Source organism: Sturnira hondurensis, unplaced genomic scaffold (genome assembly GCF_014824575.4).
Source record: "Sturnira hondurensis isolate 20B ecotype Veracruz unplaced genomic scaffold, ASM1482457v3 Scaffold0021795, whole genome shotgun sequence".
In the NCBI taxonomy this organism is placed as follows: domain Eukaryota; kingdom Metazoa; phylum Chordata; class Mammalia; order Chiroptera; family Phyllostomidae; genus Sturnira; species Sturnira hondurensis.
In genome coordinates this window covers 9,210,792-9,230,160 of record NW_028094426.1, presented here as the reverse complement: position 1 = coordinate 9,230,160, position 19,369 = coordinate 9,210,792, and the positions used below count along the sequence as shown (strand labels likewise).

General features: G+C 36.1%; 1 protein-coding gene across 1 annotated transcript in view; it reads right to left on the bottom strand.

Annotated features, from left to right (window-relative positions):
• Nucleotides 1–19,369, bottom strand: part of SLC15A5 (solute carrier family 15 member 5) — an 84,373-nt gene that overhangs the window by 55,629 nt on the left and 9,375 nt on the right. The window contains 3 exon segments of the mRNA XM_037033952.1: nt 1,243–1,454; nt 8,844–8,945; nt 8,948–9,012. Of these exon segments, the coding sequence (XP_036889847.1) occupies nt 1,243–1,454; nt 8,844–8,945; nt 8,948–9,012 (379 nt within the window).

The window sequence follows — 19,369 nt, the reverse complement described above, 5'->3', positions numbered from 1 at the left end:
CAACACAGGCATGGGCCCTAGACTGGAAATTGAACTGGCGACCCTTTGATTTTCGGGTTGGCACTCAACCTCTGAGACACATCAGCCAAGCTATTGTTTAGAATGCAAGGGCAGTTCTTCCCGGGCTGGGAGGAACTTTACCTCTACAATGTAAAGGTAAGGATAAAGTGCTTCCCAGACGAAGTAAAGCTAAAGAACTTCATCATCAGAAAGTCCTTTTTATATGAAATGTTAAAGGGACTTAAGAAAAAGAAGATCAAAACTATGAAAATTAAAATGACAACAAACTCATGACTATCAACAACTGAATCTGAAAAACAAAAACCAAAAAGAATGAAGGAAATAACTAGAATAAGAACAGAATCATAGATGTGGAGATTATTTGGAAGGCTATCAGCTAGGAGGGAGCAGGGGGTGATTGGGGGAAAAGGTACAGGGAATAAGAAGCATAATTGGTAAGTACAAAAAAGACAGTGGAGGTTAAGAATAGAATAGGAAATGGAGAAGCCAAAGAAATATACATGACCTATGGATATGGACTGAGGGGTGGGATTGCAAGAGGGAAGGGGTACTGGGCAGAGGGGTGTAAAGAAGGAAAATTGGGACAACTGTAATATTTTATGGGGACACATCAATAAAATATACTTAAAATAATATTTCTTCATAAGTAATTTAATCTTTAAGCATTACTACATCAAATCACCTTTATTTATAAAGGACACTTTGGATGTAGTGTTTTTCCTCTGATTTCTCTGCAGCATAGGGACTGATTCATCAAGGAACTAAGAGTGGGTAGGGAGAGAGTCACTTGCTCATTAGTACTTAAGAGTACAGTGGGGGCGGTACTCAAATCAGTCATTTTAACTACTTGTTAGTACCAGGTTTTAAAGGCTTAATGAGGGAGGAAGGCAAAACCTTCGGTGAAATGGAGGTTGGATAATTGCTCTTAGATCTCATATTTTCATTTACTGCGCTTATGCCTTATAACTATGCACTCTGAAGTATTGCCCTCACCTACTCAAAGACATTTATAGTTCTACAGGAGAAACAACATGCCAAGATGTGCCTCCACCTGACCCCACTTAGTTCTTGAAATTAAAGCCTATAATGATTAGAAGCATTTATAGTTTAATTGCCTGGCAAAGTATATGGGAAGTGCTTATTGGGATAAAAAACGTGTTTATTTGTTAACATGCAATTATTTTATTGGTTTTGGGGGTAGTATTAATTACTGTCCCTTACCTGCATAATGTATATTTTATGAAGAAGTTGAATAAAGAGACGGAGAAGGGCAAAGGAAAATTTTATGTCTTCCACATGGAGCTCACTGTAGGGGCAGCCATTTTTCTCCTTGGCATGGTCTAACCAGCTTGTCAGATCTCCATGAAGCGGTCGCAGACTGCACATTTTCTGTGCATTAACAAACACCCCAAAGGTTGTCAGGAGGGAGCAACCTGCAAATAATTGGAGGTATTATGTATTTGTAAAAAAACTGTTCTTTTGTTTTCCAAGATGTTAGTCAGAAAGTTGACAAGTGCATGGATGAAGGACAGTCAAGTGATTGAGAAGGGTTTAACACCCAAGGGGTTGAATTCAAAGGAACGAGCTCTGACAAGGGCGCCAGCATCCTGTGACCAGCCTAAGGTGGTGCCTGACAGCTGATGTAAGACATGAAAAAGTTAAGATCAGTGGGAACATGTTAAAAAGGGAAGAAAGGAGACAAAACACCAAAGTAAAAATTTTAAAAATCTCTCAGAAGTCTCTAACTTTAACTTGTTAATGAATAAGACAACCTGAACTTTCTTTTACAGCTTTAACACAAAGAACTGGTACAATTTTTCAAATATAAAATGTTATATAAATAATCCTCACTTTACTTGTCATGGGGAAGGTGGTGTCTTATTTTGACATGGAGATGAAGGGAAATGTGTTCTCTGCTTTGACTTTATCCTTGAATCTCAGACATAAGGTTAAACTCTGAACTCTTCAAATGCTTTTATACATGTTGATAGTGTCACTAAAAGTTCAGATTGGATTAGCTGGTTTTTGACTTTTCTAATAGTTACCTCTGGGTTTAGACGGCTGTCTGTTGCTTTCGAATCAGAAGCATTTTATTGCGTTAGATGTTTGCAGTCCTCACTGCTAGTGATTTGCAACGGCATCGTTGCTTCTTTTATGATTCAGATTCCACCTTTTTTTTGACTCCATTAAAACTTCCTGATACAATGACTGATAAGAGACCCCTGTTTATTTAGCAGTTCACTTGTGCCATTATGATTGTTAAAAGTTTTTACGCAACCCCTTTGACCAGATAAATCCTTCTGCAAATTATATAGACATCAAACCATAGTTTAGGGATAAATGGTAAAGTAAATGTGAAAACATTTGAATTTCTCCAAAGGAGGCTGCTATAGAAACTCCAAATATAGTTTGGTTGTCATTTTGATTATGTTTGAGTTTCCTATATTAAAATTCTACATGAAATGCATTCTAACCAAGTTCATTTAAATGCGATAGAGTTTTGAATTTTATATTTAAATAAACTATATTAAGATTTATTTTTAAGGTTAAAGAGTGATTATGTTGATTTGATCTGGTCTTTTCTCTAAGAGTTGTAATAGACCTATTATGTCAGTCTTTGATTAATTGAGAAAGCTGAGGGCTTGGTAATTGAATATGGAGCCTTTTACCTCTAAGTCACTGAATCAAATCCAGTCAATCGTTAGTGACCAGGAAAGATTATAGCAGTGGCTCTTTGGTGGCCTCTGTGAAGTGTGTTGAGGTCAAGTGTGACCTCAAGTCATACTTGAAAGTGTGTTGGGTAATTGCTGACAGGAGATGGGCTCTTAGTCACCATTGACTCTTCTTTGACCATCTTTCCAGACACAAATAAAAGGCCCAGGGACTGAGAAGGCCAAAGGGACAGAAGCACCTGTGAGTGGCCAATGTTTGTATCTCTTAGGAAAAAAGTAATAGGAAGACCTTTATTATTGCAGAAGGAACTGCTCTATTATGAGACTTTTCTAGCTACTTCAATTAGTTTACTTAAGGTTTTAGTAAGATGAGAACTGAGGATGGTTTGAGGAACAGTCTAGAGACTGTTCAGATTTGAACAGGTCTGGCCTAGGAGGCTCAACTTCCTGACATCTCCTTATGATCTTGTCTGTTTCTTATCAACCCGTTCTCTGCTCAACTCTTGCAAAACAGTGCTGTGTAGATAGTAGGTTTAGTACTGGCATTGATCCAACTTACTCTATGCTTTAAATTAGGCTTTATTATTAAATGATAACTATTTGCAAGATGAAAGACTACTTTCAAAATATCATCTTCAATTTTCTTCCTATATTTCAAATTCAAGAACTTTATTGAATGTATGTTTTAAATGTACTATTTTTTGTATAAACAAATCAGTATTTCTTGCATAATCAATTGATACCTGCAATTTTATTAAACACTTAAATACCACCATTGTACTATTTCTAAAGAGAGTTAGCTTAGATTAGTGCATCTTAGACTAGCTGTGTGAAAGATCAATTTTTCAAAAAAAATTCTCACCTATCATGGTCAATACATTTGCAAAATGCAATAAAAATGAAATACCAAGAGAATAAAATAAGAAACAAAAACCATACACAATATAAGTCCTTATATTTTTATTAGTAGATTCAACAGACATAAAATGCAACTTCTCATAAATACTTCATGTTTTCTCTCAGTCTCTGTATTTATTTTGTTGCATACCAGTAAACAAAGAATTTATTGATCAGCTCTGCTCCATGGATCAGGCTTTGAGTAGAGCTGGCTTCAACTGAATATACACTTTGAAAAATGAATTTATTTAAACAAGTAAAATTGTATCTGATGTGGTGATATAAAAAAAAACAACAAAAACAAAATGGTTAAGAACAAGAAATGACTAAGCGTTAACGAGGTCTAAAATTTTAGCCAGCACTGTGAATTCTCATAATTGATGCCATACAAATATGAATGTAATTATTTATTCATTTAACATATATGTTAAGTAACTACTGTGTGCTAGGGACTTTTCTAGGCCTTAAGAATATAGCGACTAACAAGACCTACAAGTTTCTCACTTTTCTTTCTGGTGGAGATGACAGTAAACAAGCAGGAAAATATTAGGCAAATTCAATAATAAAAATAAGTAGATAAGATAGAGATTCATTGTGGAGTTTTGTGTGCAGACTTTAAAAGTTGTGCTGAGGGTTGAACAGACTGGAAGTAGGCAAAAAGCCTTGGAGGAAACATATGCCGGGCATATCAGGAGCTGGGAGAGGTTCAGGGACAGTGCAGACCACTGAGGCAGCAGCTCAGTTAGTGAGAAAACTGGGAGGAGATAAAGTCCAAGAATTGTTCAAGGGTCAGACTTTAGGTCAAAGTAAGAATCTCTTAAGTTGTGTCCTCAGTGTGATGGAGACCATTGAGATGTTTTATGCAGAGTAAAGATATCTTATAATACACGTTTTTAAATATTCTATTCTGAAATTCAGTAGCTGTATTGATAATGGATTTTAGTGAACAGAGGGGAAGCTGTGAGATAGGAAGAAGTAGTGGTAATTAGGACATATAGTAATTGCAATGAAGAGAAATGAACAGGATGGGATGTGTTTTTGAACAATCAATAGGATTTTCTGATATGGAGAAAGTTTGAAGAAATGAGAAAATTGAAGAAGGCTACTTATTTTCCCCTAAAACAACTGAGTGTTGGTGACTTACACTGAGATGGGAAAGACAAGCGATAAGTCAGTTTGAGGTTGGAAGAATCAAGACTTGAGTGTTTGTCAGGTTAAGTTTGGGACTATTAGATAACTAAATCAAAATGTTGAATAGGAAGTTGGATATATGAGCTATAAAGTGATAAGGGGAATCAACATGGAACTGGGTGCTTTGGGTACAGTTAGCATTAAAAACTATGGAACGAGAGGTAACTTAAAGAAAGAGGGTGGAAAGAAAAGAAACGGAGTCCATACAATAAATAATCTCAGGGCTCTACATCAACTGGCAGGAGAAAACTTAGTCAAGGAGAGGGAGGAATAATGAACAATGTGCTTAGTAAGTCAGAAGGAAGGAGTAATAACCTAAATTGATCAGCTGGACTAGAGGGAGCCAATAAGCTGGTTAGAGAGGGCAAGCAAAGGAAATGTACAGTAACATGCCTGTCCCATCAAACCATGGAGTTATCGCCAAATGTTGGAAGTTGAAAACCTCTACATCTACACATCACACTGCCTCCTTGGATTAATCCATTAGACTAAATAGAAAACTCATGCCTCTGTACAAATAATTTTGGGTGTCATGTAGACTCAGCCTTTCTTTAAAAAAATCCATTGTCATTATAATTCTCAAATTGCTTTTTTGCACCAGGAGCAGAAATGGGAAGTTGGAAAAAAACTGGGCTGAAAATGCAACTGAGACTTCCAGCTCCTATTTAATGTGCAAGCACACCAGGCGTGCCCATTCTAAAGTAAAACAGATGAGCTATTTAAAATGTTTTATTGCAAAACTTAAAGATTGTCACCATTACTATTAAAAAAAACTTTAGAAAGCAATTTTTCTATTCTTTGTACCTTTAAGTCCTTGGCTCTGATGTTCTGCTCCTCTGACCTTGATCTAATCTTGAATATCTATGCTACTTAATTATAATAAAAAAGCCTACATTGCAGTCTGGATGGTAGACACACATTTTTTTCTTCTTTGGTCACCTGCCAGTTCTCAAAATTATAGCAGTGGGAAGAAATGCAAATGAAGGCTGTGCTTGACAGCTAAACATAATGGAATGCATGGTCCACATTTGAAAAGTTACCTTAAAATAAAAGGTAGCACATAAAAAATCATTTCTTTAAGGTCACATATGGCTTTGAATTACGGCTTTGAGGAATTTCCAATTTAGTCATCAGAGGGTAAAAAGCCAAAATAAAGACTATGTACTTTGCTAGAGAGAAGATAGAGTTTTACTTCATCAGAGTTGGGTGATCTTATAACTTGGAAACATAACACAAAACAAAACAAAAGAAAAAACCTCCAGAATATTTATTTGATAGAGTATTGTGTAAAGTAAACCACTGATGAATGAATATTTTCTACTAAAATTTTACTTGCAGCTAATAAATGTTTTTGTATATGTCCAAAGAAAGCTGACCTTATCACATGCGGAAAAAATGTAACATGTAGACTAGAATGGGCTGGCAGTTAATTACATAGATCTGTATAACATGAAGAATTGTATTTCTTTATTTAAGTTAACATATTTTCAAATAAGAGATTAAAAAGCAAGGGGATTGATATTAAATTATTATTTAGAAAATTTGAATCTGAAAATAATATGTATGTATGTATGTATGTATCTACTGTATTTGTCATGTGTAATGTGTACTTTTTTGTTCAAATTTTTGAGGGAAGTATAAGGATGTGCATTATACATGGGTAGTACTAATTCCAGATCTTTATAAACATTTTAATTCTTTAAATTCTCTTTAATGCATAAGCATAAATTCTCTTATTTATGCTTATGCATTAAAAGGATAACATTGGAAAGTGATAATGATTTCTGCATGCAAAGTAATACCCTAGAATTCAATAACTGGCTTTGTTCTAAATATAAACAAATAATAATTGGATTGAAAATATAAAAAGGAAAGATTTTTTTCTTGGAAGTTGGTTGGGCCAAAAACATGGGTGTACGTTATACATGGGAGCACAATATATACACATACTGACAAAAATCAGAATTATTTGATAATTACACATTCCAGAAAACATTAGAGTGGTCTTTCAATAAAAGTTTATACTTTAATTTTTGTTTCTATTTGGGCTGAGAAAGGATGTTTCAGAGACCTTCCTGCATGGTGGACTCATTTTAAACTACCAGGAGGCTGTGTGCTGCTTAGCTCTGAACCACAGAGCTCTGAGAAACAGGGCCAGAGGCTTCTGGGGGTGCTATTTTCTATGTTTGACTGCTTCTGTCTGTCGCGTAACAAAATGATAAGGCCTGGGTTTCGGTTCCACTTTAGGCATTTTTGTGAGGTCTTGGGTAAGCCATTTAACTAAATTATGTCTCAGTTCTGTACTCAGTTCAACCATAACAAACACTGAGCATTTATATTACTTCAAGTATGTATATAACACAGAAATTTCTAATTGTATTAAAAAACAGATCGTTTCAATATAATGTGGTAGATGGAATCATAAAGATGTGCGTAAGGCGCTACAGGAGCAGAGGCAGAGTATACGGAGTCTCATCTGTAAAACAATACACGGTGCCCTTCCTACAGCTCACACGGGTGTAGTAAAAGTGAAGTAACACTGGTGAATGTATTTAATTTTTAAAATACAGCTCATTGCATTGTGATTAGTGGTAGTTGGATAGGTAAGTAGTAGAGACAGTGATAGTAGTTAAAGTACTATTAAAGTAAAATATGTTAGAAATTAAGGTCATAGTTAGGCAAGATAGATAGATAGATCAATCAAAGGAGCAAAATAGAAACTGTAGAGAACGTAAATGGCAGTACACATGAAGGTGGCGTCTCAGATTAGTGAGGAAAATACAGACTTTTTACTAAGCAAGGCTGATGACGTTATAGTCACATGGAAAAAAGATAAATCAACTCTTCAAACCTATTCTAATAAAGTTTCCACATAGATTACAGATTAAAGGTTAGAAATAATAATGTGAGTATCAAAAGAAAGTATGAATGAATTCCTTTGTCATCTGAGGTTGAGGAAAACTTTTCACCATGCTTCAAAATCTGAATCTGATTAAGTGTCTAAGTCTACCGAGCAATTTATGGGAAATAAGGAAGAGGAAAAGCTGCTGGATGATACCATGTGGATGTGATCAGCAAAAGACTATGTGAAATACTGTATTAAATGGTCAGGTTTCTTAAAAAAATTTCTTTGAAAAGAAAAAGACAGAGACCTAGGGGGAATATATGTGGCTGAAGACATACTGTTTGGACTATATGAGCCTTATTTAAATTTTATTTGAATTAAGTATAAAACAATACACACCAATTCAAAAAATGGAAACAATTAGAGACATTTTACAGTGACCAGGTATTTAATGATGTTAAGAAGTTCTATCTGTTTGTATGCATGTGTATGAGATAATTTTTGATTATTTGGAACAGAATGACAGAGTTCAGCAGGAAGAAAGGAAAGCGGAACTGGATGAAAGAAGGTGAAGGGATTAGCCAGGCCCATAGACACAGACAACAGTGTGGGGATGACCAGAGGGAATGTGGGGGGTGAAGGCTGAGTGGGAGGTGGGCGAAGGCAGGGGAAAACAGGGATATCTGTAATAGTGTCAACAATAAAAATAAAGTTGAAAAAATCAGCCCTGACAACATCTTGATCTTGAACTTCTAGCCTCCAAGACTGTGAGAAAGTAAATTTCTGTTGTTTAAGATAAAAACCAAACAAACAAAAAAGTAACACGATATATATATTATGTACACACATACACACATTTAATGCTGTAACATTTAATTTTTGCCTCAAAATTGCCAGGAGGGATGGGAAAAAAAAGCGAGTAAAGATAAATTGGTAATTGCTGAAGCTAAGAGCTGGATAGACAGAGTTCATAAATATTTTTTCTACTTTTTGTTTGTTTAAAAATTCCACTATTAAAACTATTTTAACAAGGGAAAACTAAAAGAAGATAGAGATTATTGGTATTCTCACAGACTCTGTTGCTCCCAAGTGGAATAACTGGCAGAATCTGCAAATTCTGTGAGTTGAAAGAGAACTTACAGGGAATCAAGGAGGAAGGAGATATGTCAAGAAAACCATAAAACCCCAAAAGTTAATATAAAGTGTGATTTACTTACATTTTTCTGGCTGATAAATCAGGTTATAATGCACCATGTGAAGAGTTATCAGAGCCGTAAGTGTAGGCATAAAAGGAATAAGTAAAACCAGGGCCTGAGCCCCGAGTGCCGAATGTAAGATATTCCCAGAAAGACAACAGTTGCATTTCGGTTCATGATCCAATAAAACCTGAGGTCCACAGACAGACAAAAACAAACACACCATGGAGTTACGTCAGATAACAACTTCGAATTTTAATGCTTTTACATAAATGTGAGCTATAAAATAATAGCATGTTAGCTGAACTACATTTTGCAAATATTTTTTATTAGCTTTCTAAATAAGTTTATACTTACCAGCTGTCTTAACAGTTTCCTTCTCTTTGTTTCATTGCTATTTAGAAGAGGTGTAGAAGGAGTGTGTTCTGTGTTGTCTAAAGCAGAAGCGGACAGGTATTTTCTGTAAAGGGCCTGATAGGAAATAGTTTAGGCTTGGCAGGTCATGAGGTCTGCAGCAGCTACTCAGCTCTGTTGAGGAGCTACAGGAACCGTAGCTGAATACACCCAATGAACCTGGAAAGGTTGCGTGGTGAAAGAGTAGAATCTTTCTATTTATTCCTGGGGAAACACAGGCACACTCAGTTAATATGGAGACTACGCATTAAATGAAAGGAATGTGTGTCATTTGAATAAAACTTTCAGGGTCTCCTCCTTGTCAATAGTATTACAAATAAATACCTATCCCAGTTGTCTGATTTGCAGGTTGTAGGGAAATCATCTGTATCTCTCAGCCTTTCATTGGGTCTAAATCCTGCTGTTAGGATCCCATCGCAGAGGAGGGAATCTGAAAAATGATTGAGGTTAAATTAATTATAATAACATTCACCTATTTAGATATATAGTTGATGAGTTTTGATAGATGTTTTAGTTGTGGAAACACTAATAGAACTAAGTTTTAAAACACATTATCACTAAAAGTTAAAGGTCTTTATCTGATTAGATCAGGCCCACCGAGGGAACCAGGATTATGTTCCCTTTGAGTAACTCAAAAGTCACTGATTAGACCTTAATTACATTGCAAAATCCCTTCACCTTTTGTCATATAATATAACAGAAACATTGGGTGGTATCTGGTCATCTTTGCCGAATTTTACCGGGTAAAGACAGGTTACAGGTTATTCCCATGGTCAGGGGGATGGGTCTGTCAAAAGTGTGACCTACTGGGAGTCATCCTGTGAGGTTTCCTGTACATCTTCTAATTGATGGAGAGAGAAAATGAGGATGCAGAATCAGGTTGTTAATTACCTAAAGAGCGACCTCCTTACCCTACCTCATTCCGCTGGCTGGCTGAGGATGGAGGCTTACCTCCCTGCTGTGCCCAGCTGGTGCTACCCAGTGGGGTCAATTGGCACACTGCCTGTTTCTGCTGGGCAGGGGCTAGAAGACCGGCCCCTCTGTAGGCCTCACTAACACCATCCAGACTGGGGAATCAGTGCCCTGCCTGCTTCTGCTCAAGTGTGTGTGTTGAAAATGTTAGATTACTGTTTTCTGCTCTAAGTATGGGGCCAGAGGAGGTGGGGGTGTGGGTGGCAATTTTTCCGTAGTACTCAGCTGAAGTAGGGCAGGAATTATCAACAAGATTTTCTTTCTTTATTTAGTAGTTTTGTGGTCTGAGATCTTATGTTAGGACAATGATCTACTTTGAATTAATGTAGGGTATCATGAGTAATTTTTCTATATGATATATAGTTATTGCAGCACAACTTATTAAAAAGATGATCTTTTTCCATTGAATATTTTTCAGCACCATTGTTGCAAATCAATTGACCATATAAATGTGATTCATTTCCATTCTGTTCCACCAATCTATCCTTATGCCAGTATCATACTGTCGTTATTACCACTGTTTTTTTCTTATGTTTTTTTTAAAGAAACAGTTTTATTGATATAAATGACATATAGTAAATTGCATGCGTTTAAAGTGCATGATTTGGTAAGTTTTGAAAGTGCATTCGCCCATTACACAATCACCACATTTAAGACAATGAACAGATCTGTCACTCCCGGAAATCTCTGTCCCTGCTGCCACCATCCCTTCCTCCAGGAACTACTGATCTTTTTTCTGTCACTATAGATTAGTTTTCAATTGATAAATTTTTTTTGTAAGTGCAGTTATCAAATATATACTCTTTATCTGGCTTCTTTCACTTAGCCTGATTATTTTCAGATACTTCCATGCTGCTTTCTTTATTAGTAGTTGATTCTTTTTTGTTCCCAAGGAGTGTTCCTTTATATAAATGTACCACATTTTATTTATCCACTTATCTGTTGATGGACACTTTCCCCATTTCATGGCTAATTCCAAATAACGCTGTTTTGAACATTCACACAAAAGCTCTGCGTACACAGATTTTCATTTCTCTTGGGTAAAAACGAAGGAGTGGAATAGCAGGGTGATATATTAGAGGTATATTTAACATTGAAAAAAATTCCAAATGGTTTTTAAGTAATTGCAACATCTTTATGTCACTACATCCTATATATCAGAGTTCTAATACCTGTGTATTTTGGGCAATACTTGGTATGGTCAGTCTTTAATTTTAGCCATTTTAAAAGATGTGCTGTTTTATTTTATATTCCCCTAATGGCTAGCGATACTGAGCATATTTTCATATTCTTTGGCCATCTGTATATCTTTTTTGATAAAGTTTCTGTTCAAATCTTTTGTCCATTAAAAAAATAGGTTATTTTCCTATTATTTAGTTTTAAGAGTTCTGTATATATCCTGGATATGTGCTTTATCAAATATGTGATTTAGAGTTTTTTCAGCTTGTATTTTGTCTTTTTGTTCTTTTAATAAAACTATCTTTGAAACGGACAAATTCTTAATTTTAATGAAGTATGGTGATCATATTTTTTCCTGTCATGGGCCATATTTTTAGTGTCTTATCTAGGAAATCTCTCTTCATCTCAAGGTCATAAACATTTTTTTCTCTTCTTCTGAGAAGAAATTTGAGAATTAGAAACTGATTTACTCAAAACCTCAGGGCTCTATTGTTGCAGACTCACGAGCAGAAGCCAAGTCTGGTGAGGCCTCAAAAAGACGCTACCTGGGCGAGATGTCTTTTCTGTACTTTGTTCCAGGTCTTTCCAGTTACAGATGTCATGACACCGCCATTTCCTCATTAATTACCTTTCAGTCATGCCTCTTAACATGTTTTATATGCCATTAATTATAAATATTGTCCTTTCTCTTTGGAATGGTTGTCAGAAGACTTGAGTTTGAATTACAACTCTGGTAATCAGATGATCTATGATGTTAGGCTTTCTGGAATTCTGAGTCTTTATCTTTAAAATAAGCATCATACCCTTTGCACAGAATTTTTGTAAAGACCGAATGAAGAACACATGTAGTTGCTGTTCATTTTTTCCAATCTTGATTTCAGGAACAAAAAGAGCGGTGCGACTAGATCATAGTGAGAAAAGAATATAATGTTAGGGGAGGAGGTAAAGCAGTTAACTGTAGTCTAGATCTTTTAAGTCCTTGAAGTTCAAGGTAAGGAGTTTGGATTTTATTTCTAGTGCATTGGGGAGGCATTTGAAGGGAATTAAGCAGAGGACTAAAATGATCTGGTGTGAAATGGGAATTTAAAAACCCAGGTTATTGTGTCAGCTCTGTGAATTTTATATAGGGCTTGGTAAGGAGACCAATCAAGGAGCTATTGTAATAGTCTGGATGAGAGCTAAGTGCGAACTGGACCAGAGTGGTAGCAAAGGAAAGAGAGAGAAGTGGATAGCTATGTGGTATCTATTTGGAAAGATGTGTCCAGATACACTAGCCTCCTTCCTGTCCTATACACCTGCCAGCTCATTTTCACCCCGGCGACTTGTCATTTTCTTCGGCTTGCCCTGACTCACTTTCAAAGTCCCATATCAAATGTCTTTTTCTTCATTCATTTTTCTCTTGAATATTCCACTTGTTCTTTTCTCTGAATTTCTAAAGCAAATACTCCTTGTCTGATTTTCACTTTTTCAGTTGTGTCTTCTCACTTATAGATCAACAAGATCTCTGACAGCAACATCTTATACCTTATATCCATGGGACCTAGCAAAGTTCTAGCTCCATAATAAATGGACAGTACATAACTAACTGATGAATAACATGGCATCTCTTCCAGAAATTCAACAATCAATCAAACAATAACATCAAAAATCCAAATGTTTAATAATTGACCTAGGAAAGTAATCACATACCCAAAACAGCCATGCTGAGGAAACTGACTTAGTATAATCCACTAATAGAATCTTAACAAAATGTAGGTGAAGTACAAAGTGAGCCTTTTCTAAGACAACGGGGCACAGTCCCTAGGCTCAGCCTCGGGTCATCCTTTCATGCGGTTGCAAGCTGCATATTTGAGTTGTGGCAGCAGCAACTGAGAGAAGCTGAAGCTGAAAGCAATGCTATATTCCTTTCAATTTTTAGAAATTATATTTTTATGTTAAGCATTGCTGAGAAAATCCAAGAGGACACTGTGTGACTGTTGAGTATACCATATGGTGATGCAAATTGAATTCTCTAAGGAGGGTCAAGGAAAATGACAAACATTCTGAGATTTAAATCTTGTGAAAGGTAGTTAGAAACCAAAGAATTATTGGCTGAATATCTATGTAGAGAAAGAGATTTCACATAAAGTACAAAATGTATTTGAACAAATGCCACCCAACCTATTTAATTGTGTAATATTCTGAAAGAATTACCTAGTCCAGGCATGTTTTATGTGTGTCTTTGTTGATCCATGAACAGGACAAGCTATAGATAATTAAGGGTGAAGTTGTATATATATATCAATTGTAAAAAAAATTAAAAGAAATAAAAATCCACAGTCTTCAAACTTACCATTAAGACTCCTTTCATCTCATAGCTCACTAGCAAATTGAATATATAAAGCACCTTTCACATGGAAAGTCAGAGAGCAAAGCACTAAAGCAAAACAAATACCAGTGATTAAGGAAAATTGAAAGCAGCAGTAAAAATATGTTTCTTTAGTTTACTTTTAAATACAGACTTGGAACTGCAAATAACTCGGAGTGTATATAGGAGGTGATTATTTTTTGTCTTCATGATTTTATGGTGTTGAATACAAATAAGTAGAAAATTCTTATTGCTGCAAAAGTCAGCAATATTTTTGAGATTATTTATTTTAAATATTTACTTAATTTATTTAGCGATGATGTTAACACTTATTGAAATATTTTGCCGTTTCCTAGACTGAACAATGTTGACATGCTTTAGATTGATTTTCGTTGATTTTAAGAGAAATGGTTTAAAATAGTCTTTCCTAACCTAAGACGTAACAAACTGTCAGGTCTTCATAGCATTACCGGACAATTTAAACATTTCAGAGTTAATGTTTTATTCTGCACTGAATAATATTTAGGTGCTTTATCAGGGAATTTGAAGCTTTTCAATGGGATTAAGCTGGGCTGTGTAGAAGACTCGGTGAAACACTTGGGTGCTGAGTTCATGGTGAATAGCTGTGGTCAGTCCTTGCTTCTTTCAGCCTAACTGTGGGCCCATTGAGCTGCTGCAGAGAATACTCGGGCAGCCGTGAATTTGGAGAAAGAAAGGGCAAATGGAAATTTTATGGTTTTTACTTTTTATCTATAATTTTTTCAAGAGTACTGTTAAAGAAAGGGCAGTTTAATAAAGAACGATCATTGATTTTGGAGAATAGACAGAAGATTAAAGGAAAAGGTATGATTTTGTCAGGAAATGTGGGGGCATGCGTTACTCTCTTCCCCTCACTCTCACGGCCTCTCTTACTCCTTTGACCACTCTCATTCTCCTTCTCTCTTTGTGCACCTTTTCTGTCCTTCTTTTTTATTCTTATATTATTATTGTATTATTTTATATTTTAATTGAATTTACTGGGGGTAACAAGGTTCACAAAACCACATGGATTTTAAATGTACAACTCAATAAACCATCACCTGCACACTGCATTGGGTGCTCATTGCCTTACGTAAAGTCTCTTTTCTTGTCCACATTTCCCCCTTTTCCCAACTCTGCCTACCCCCCAACCTTTCCTTCTGGGTAACACCCTGGCATTGTCTCTTTAAATATCCACTCATTTACCGGTGGGCAGAGATCTTGGCTATTATGAATAACACTGCAATGAATGTAGTGGCGTATACAGTCTTTCAAATAGTGTTTGCCAATATACCAGTTTTAACAGTTGTTTATGTGTCTCATTTTCTCATTTTTTGAGTTTAAGATCTTTAAACCAGCTCATGTATTCTGCTGAACATAAACCCTTATTCATACACCTACCAAACTTAAAGCTACCAAGCAGAGCTTAAGGAAAAGCAGGAGTCATCAGGAGCAACAAAAAATATAAGAAATTAGTTTATTTCCCCACTTCTATATTCTTTGGTTTCTGGAGTTATATGTTGGAGAAAAATTCTGAGTGTATTTCCTGAAAGCTTATAATTTTGCCAGAAATAAAAAAGGAGGTGCCTTTTGTTATTAGGGCGAGTGAGCATTTGTTAAACTTGGCTAGAGCCCATGCAAACATTTCTAAGCTATTTATAGACTATTCCTCATTATGCAGCTCAGAGGATGCTTTGAGTATTAATGAGTATAATAATATTATTCCACAAAGTACTTTGATTTTGTTGGTCAAAGTGTACCTTATCAATTATGACTCCACTACTGCAAAATGTATGCAGATTCATATTTTTTCTCAAGGATTATGTAGAATTTCTTAATGAGGTAATTTTAAAATGTGAATATTGCAATGAATTAGCAAAGTTCCAAGGCCGTCTGGCACACAGTAGGTGTGTTCAGTGTGTTTAGTGCCATTTTTTTCAAAGATATCTCTAGACTACATTTGGGATCCCCAATCCTTATGTCTCATGATATTTTCAAAATCATGAAGCACTTGCTAAAAATGTATATTCCTTAGCAATGCTCCAGAAAATTCTGATGAAGGTTGGAAGTGAGGATCTCAAACAAAACTCAAGTTAATATTAAATTAATAATGAATTTTAATAATAAATTTTGCCTCTATTGTCTCCCTATGATAACAGATACTGTGTTTGAGTAAATGGTATTTTTTTAAAGATTTTTATTTATTTATTTTTAGAGGGGAAGGGAAGGAGGGAAGGACAGAAATATCAATGTATGGTTGCCTCTTGTGGGTCCCCTGCTGGGAATTGGCCTGCAACCCAGGCATGTGCCCTGACTGGGAATCGAACCGTGATCGTGTGGTTCGCAGGCCTGCGCTCAATCCACTGAGCTACACCAGCCAGGTCTTGAGTAAATAGTATTAACATCAGAACATTTAAATATGAGACAGATATCATATAGGGTCAATTTCAGTACTTAGACATTAAAAATTTCTGGAATTAAGTCTCTAGACTTTTTAAGATCTTTATTCTATTTGGCCCTTTAAATTATGTGCGATTCACTCTGATAACTACTTAGTAACAAACTATGATATGCAGATGTGATGTAAATTAACAGGTGAATTAAATAAGAAATGTGGAAGCAAGGTTTGAGGTTAATTGTGGTAGAATTTAATATGATAGTCATGAACAGACTTAATTATCCAGCTTCTTTTTGTTTTCAGAAAAGATTTTGCCAAATAAAATAGAAGTGGGCTCATAGATACAGAGAATAGACTGGCGGCTGTCAGATGGGAGGGGATAAGAAGAATGGGTGATAAAAGTGAAGAGATTAAGCAAAAAATAAAATAAAATAAAAACCGAACTCATAGACAACAGTATGGTAATTACCACAGTGAAAGGGGGCTGGGGAAGGTAGGAGAGAATTAAGGGGGGGATAAACGGTGATGGAAGGAGATTGGGATTGAGGTGGAAAACACACAATACAAATGATGGACAACATCTGTGTGGAAAAAGTCCAGCCATTGTTAATAGAGAATGGTTTGCCTGACATTGATGTAACCTAGCAGCCGAGAACAGTGGACTGGAATGCGTGTATGTGAACAATGACAACTTCACTGTATTAGTCAGTGGGGGTGGTAGATGCAGTTGGGTGAGCATGGGTACTATGCGGCTGTCATGTTCAAAATGACTGAGTGGGTATAGCAACAAATCTGTATCAAATTAAGCTTGAACATTCCTCTGTAGAAACTATTGGAATGATTCAGAAGGCCACAGCTATGGGCAACTGGTGATTAGCAGCTTCATCACAACAATGCACCCCCTCATGCATCATGTCTCATGTAGAGTTTTTTTAGCGAAACATCAATTCACCCAGGGACTCAGACCTCTACAGCCCAGATTTGGTGCCATATGACTTCTGGCTTTTACCAAAACTAAAATCACTTTTGAAAGGGAAGAGATTTCAGACCATTGATGAGATTCAGGTAAATATGACAGGGCAACTGATGGTGACTGGGAGAACTGTGTGACGTCCCAAGGTGTCTGCTTCGAAGGGGACTGAGGTGTCCTTGTCCTATGGACAATGTTTCTTGTATCTTATATTTTTTTCAATAAATGTCTTTACTTTTCAAATTATATGGTCAGATACCTTCTAGACAGACCTTGTATTATAGAATTCTACTCCCAAAACTTATACAATTTTTAACCAGTGTTACCCCAATAAATTCAACTAAAAAAGATTCTGCACAGGTGTACAATATTTACCTAGATCATCTGCAGTGTGTTGACTCTTAATTGTACACCTCAGATTTTGGAAAATGCTGAAAGAGCCAGGTTCTGATCTGGATAATGGTGCAAGGATGCTGGTAGGTTATTATGCTTCTTGATTTTATGGAGGTTAGCTTTATTCCTTCTATGAGGTACACAGTTGAGGAAGATCCAGTACCAGATGGTGACGTCGGCTGGGAATGATTTTACTCACCTATATTTGGCAGCTCTACTCAGAAGTGGTCCTTTCAGTGCCTGAAACTTCCAGTCTATGCCATTTAACATGATCATTGAGAAGCTTTAGGTGGTATAGATGCACTGACATATCCCATTAAAGATCCTGTAACTATGAACATCTGACATCTGTGCTGAAAACAGAACTGGGTGCAGCCTTCAAGCAGTTCTAAATTCAAATGGCATGTTGTTTTTTAAAGACTACTGAAACTCATTATATTAACCAGGCTTGTAATTTCTAGCGGCATTTTTCACTCAGAAAACTAGATTATGAGTGAATGGGCTGCCTACTTGAAGGATAGCCTCCTCTTAAATGAGTTCCTTCTCTTTCAGAATTTAGACAGTGATTTTAGCTGATGACTTATTTGTCATTTAATAATGATAGTAGTGGCTATCCTGATCTGAATACTTGTAATGTACTAGGACAGTTTGTATATAAGCTGTACAACAGCCCTCCAAGCTGTTACCATTTTGTGATGAGATCTAGGCCTCTGAGAGGTTACGGAATTTGCTGGAGACCAGGAAACTCCTAAGTGACAGAGCCGGGGTGCTTCCAGCTGTCTGGCTGCCTAGTGGGGTCTTTGTCAGTCTTGCCACCAACTCCTGCAGTATGAACGGGAATAATTAACATTCATTTCTATAAACTGCAACCAGCAGCTGTTCGTAAAAGTTATCCTGCAGTTTAGTGTTTAGACTGAAAAAATATTCTTTAAAATGGAAACAACCAGATTCAGTCTTTAAGGACCTTATTATTCCAATAATCCTTTTCAACAATAATAAACAACACCCCATTCTTTGTACACATTTCTAGATGCTTTAACTTTAGATTTTAAAAATACTGCATAGGTCTTCTTGTTAGAGATTTTAATGACATTAGAAAAGAATAGTCAACCAAATTAAAGTGTGTTCATCCTAAATTCGGTCTGGCTCCTCACAGCTGCAGAAACTCATTTCCCCCTGTTCCCCATCCCCCTTTGCAAAGTCCTAAAACACAAAACCATTGAGAGTTGCCTCCATTTCCCAAAGGAAATATTTCATTCATATAATGTCTCCTTTGTAATCAACACTGAGAAGTGTCACTTTGATTAAACACAACTCAATGACTAAGACCACAGTACAATAAATTCTCCAGAGCTATCTTTCAGAACAACTCATTGCTCTCCAGTCTTAATCCTCCAGAGTCTTATTTAATCAAAATGATGTTGCTAATTAAGGATTTAAACTTCCGAATAGAATAAAAAAGAAGGATTTTTCTTTCTCCTTTGGGCAGGTCAAGGAGGCAGAATTTGCTATAAAGAAGTGAAGAGTCCCTTCCACCTTTGGTGAAACTGCATTATTCTCTGACATTTGGACTAAATCCAAAATAGGCCTGAGTGCTTTGTAATATTAATATAATTGGAGAGAGAGAGAGAGAGAGGGAGAGAGAGAGAAACTGCCTTGGATAACTACATGTACTTAGCTAACATTTTTTCATTTAATGATTTTAATATAAATTTTCTTAAAACATTTTGTCCGATGTTCTCTGTGCACTGCTTTATCTGTTGCTAACATTACCCATTGTTAGCATTGGAAAGACAGGCTATTTTAGAAGAATGTTGGCAACCTATTTCACAGAGACGTGTGAACAAAAAAGTGAA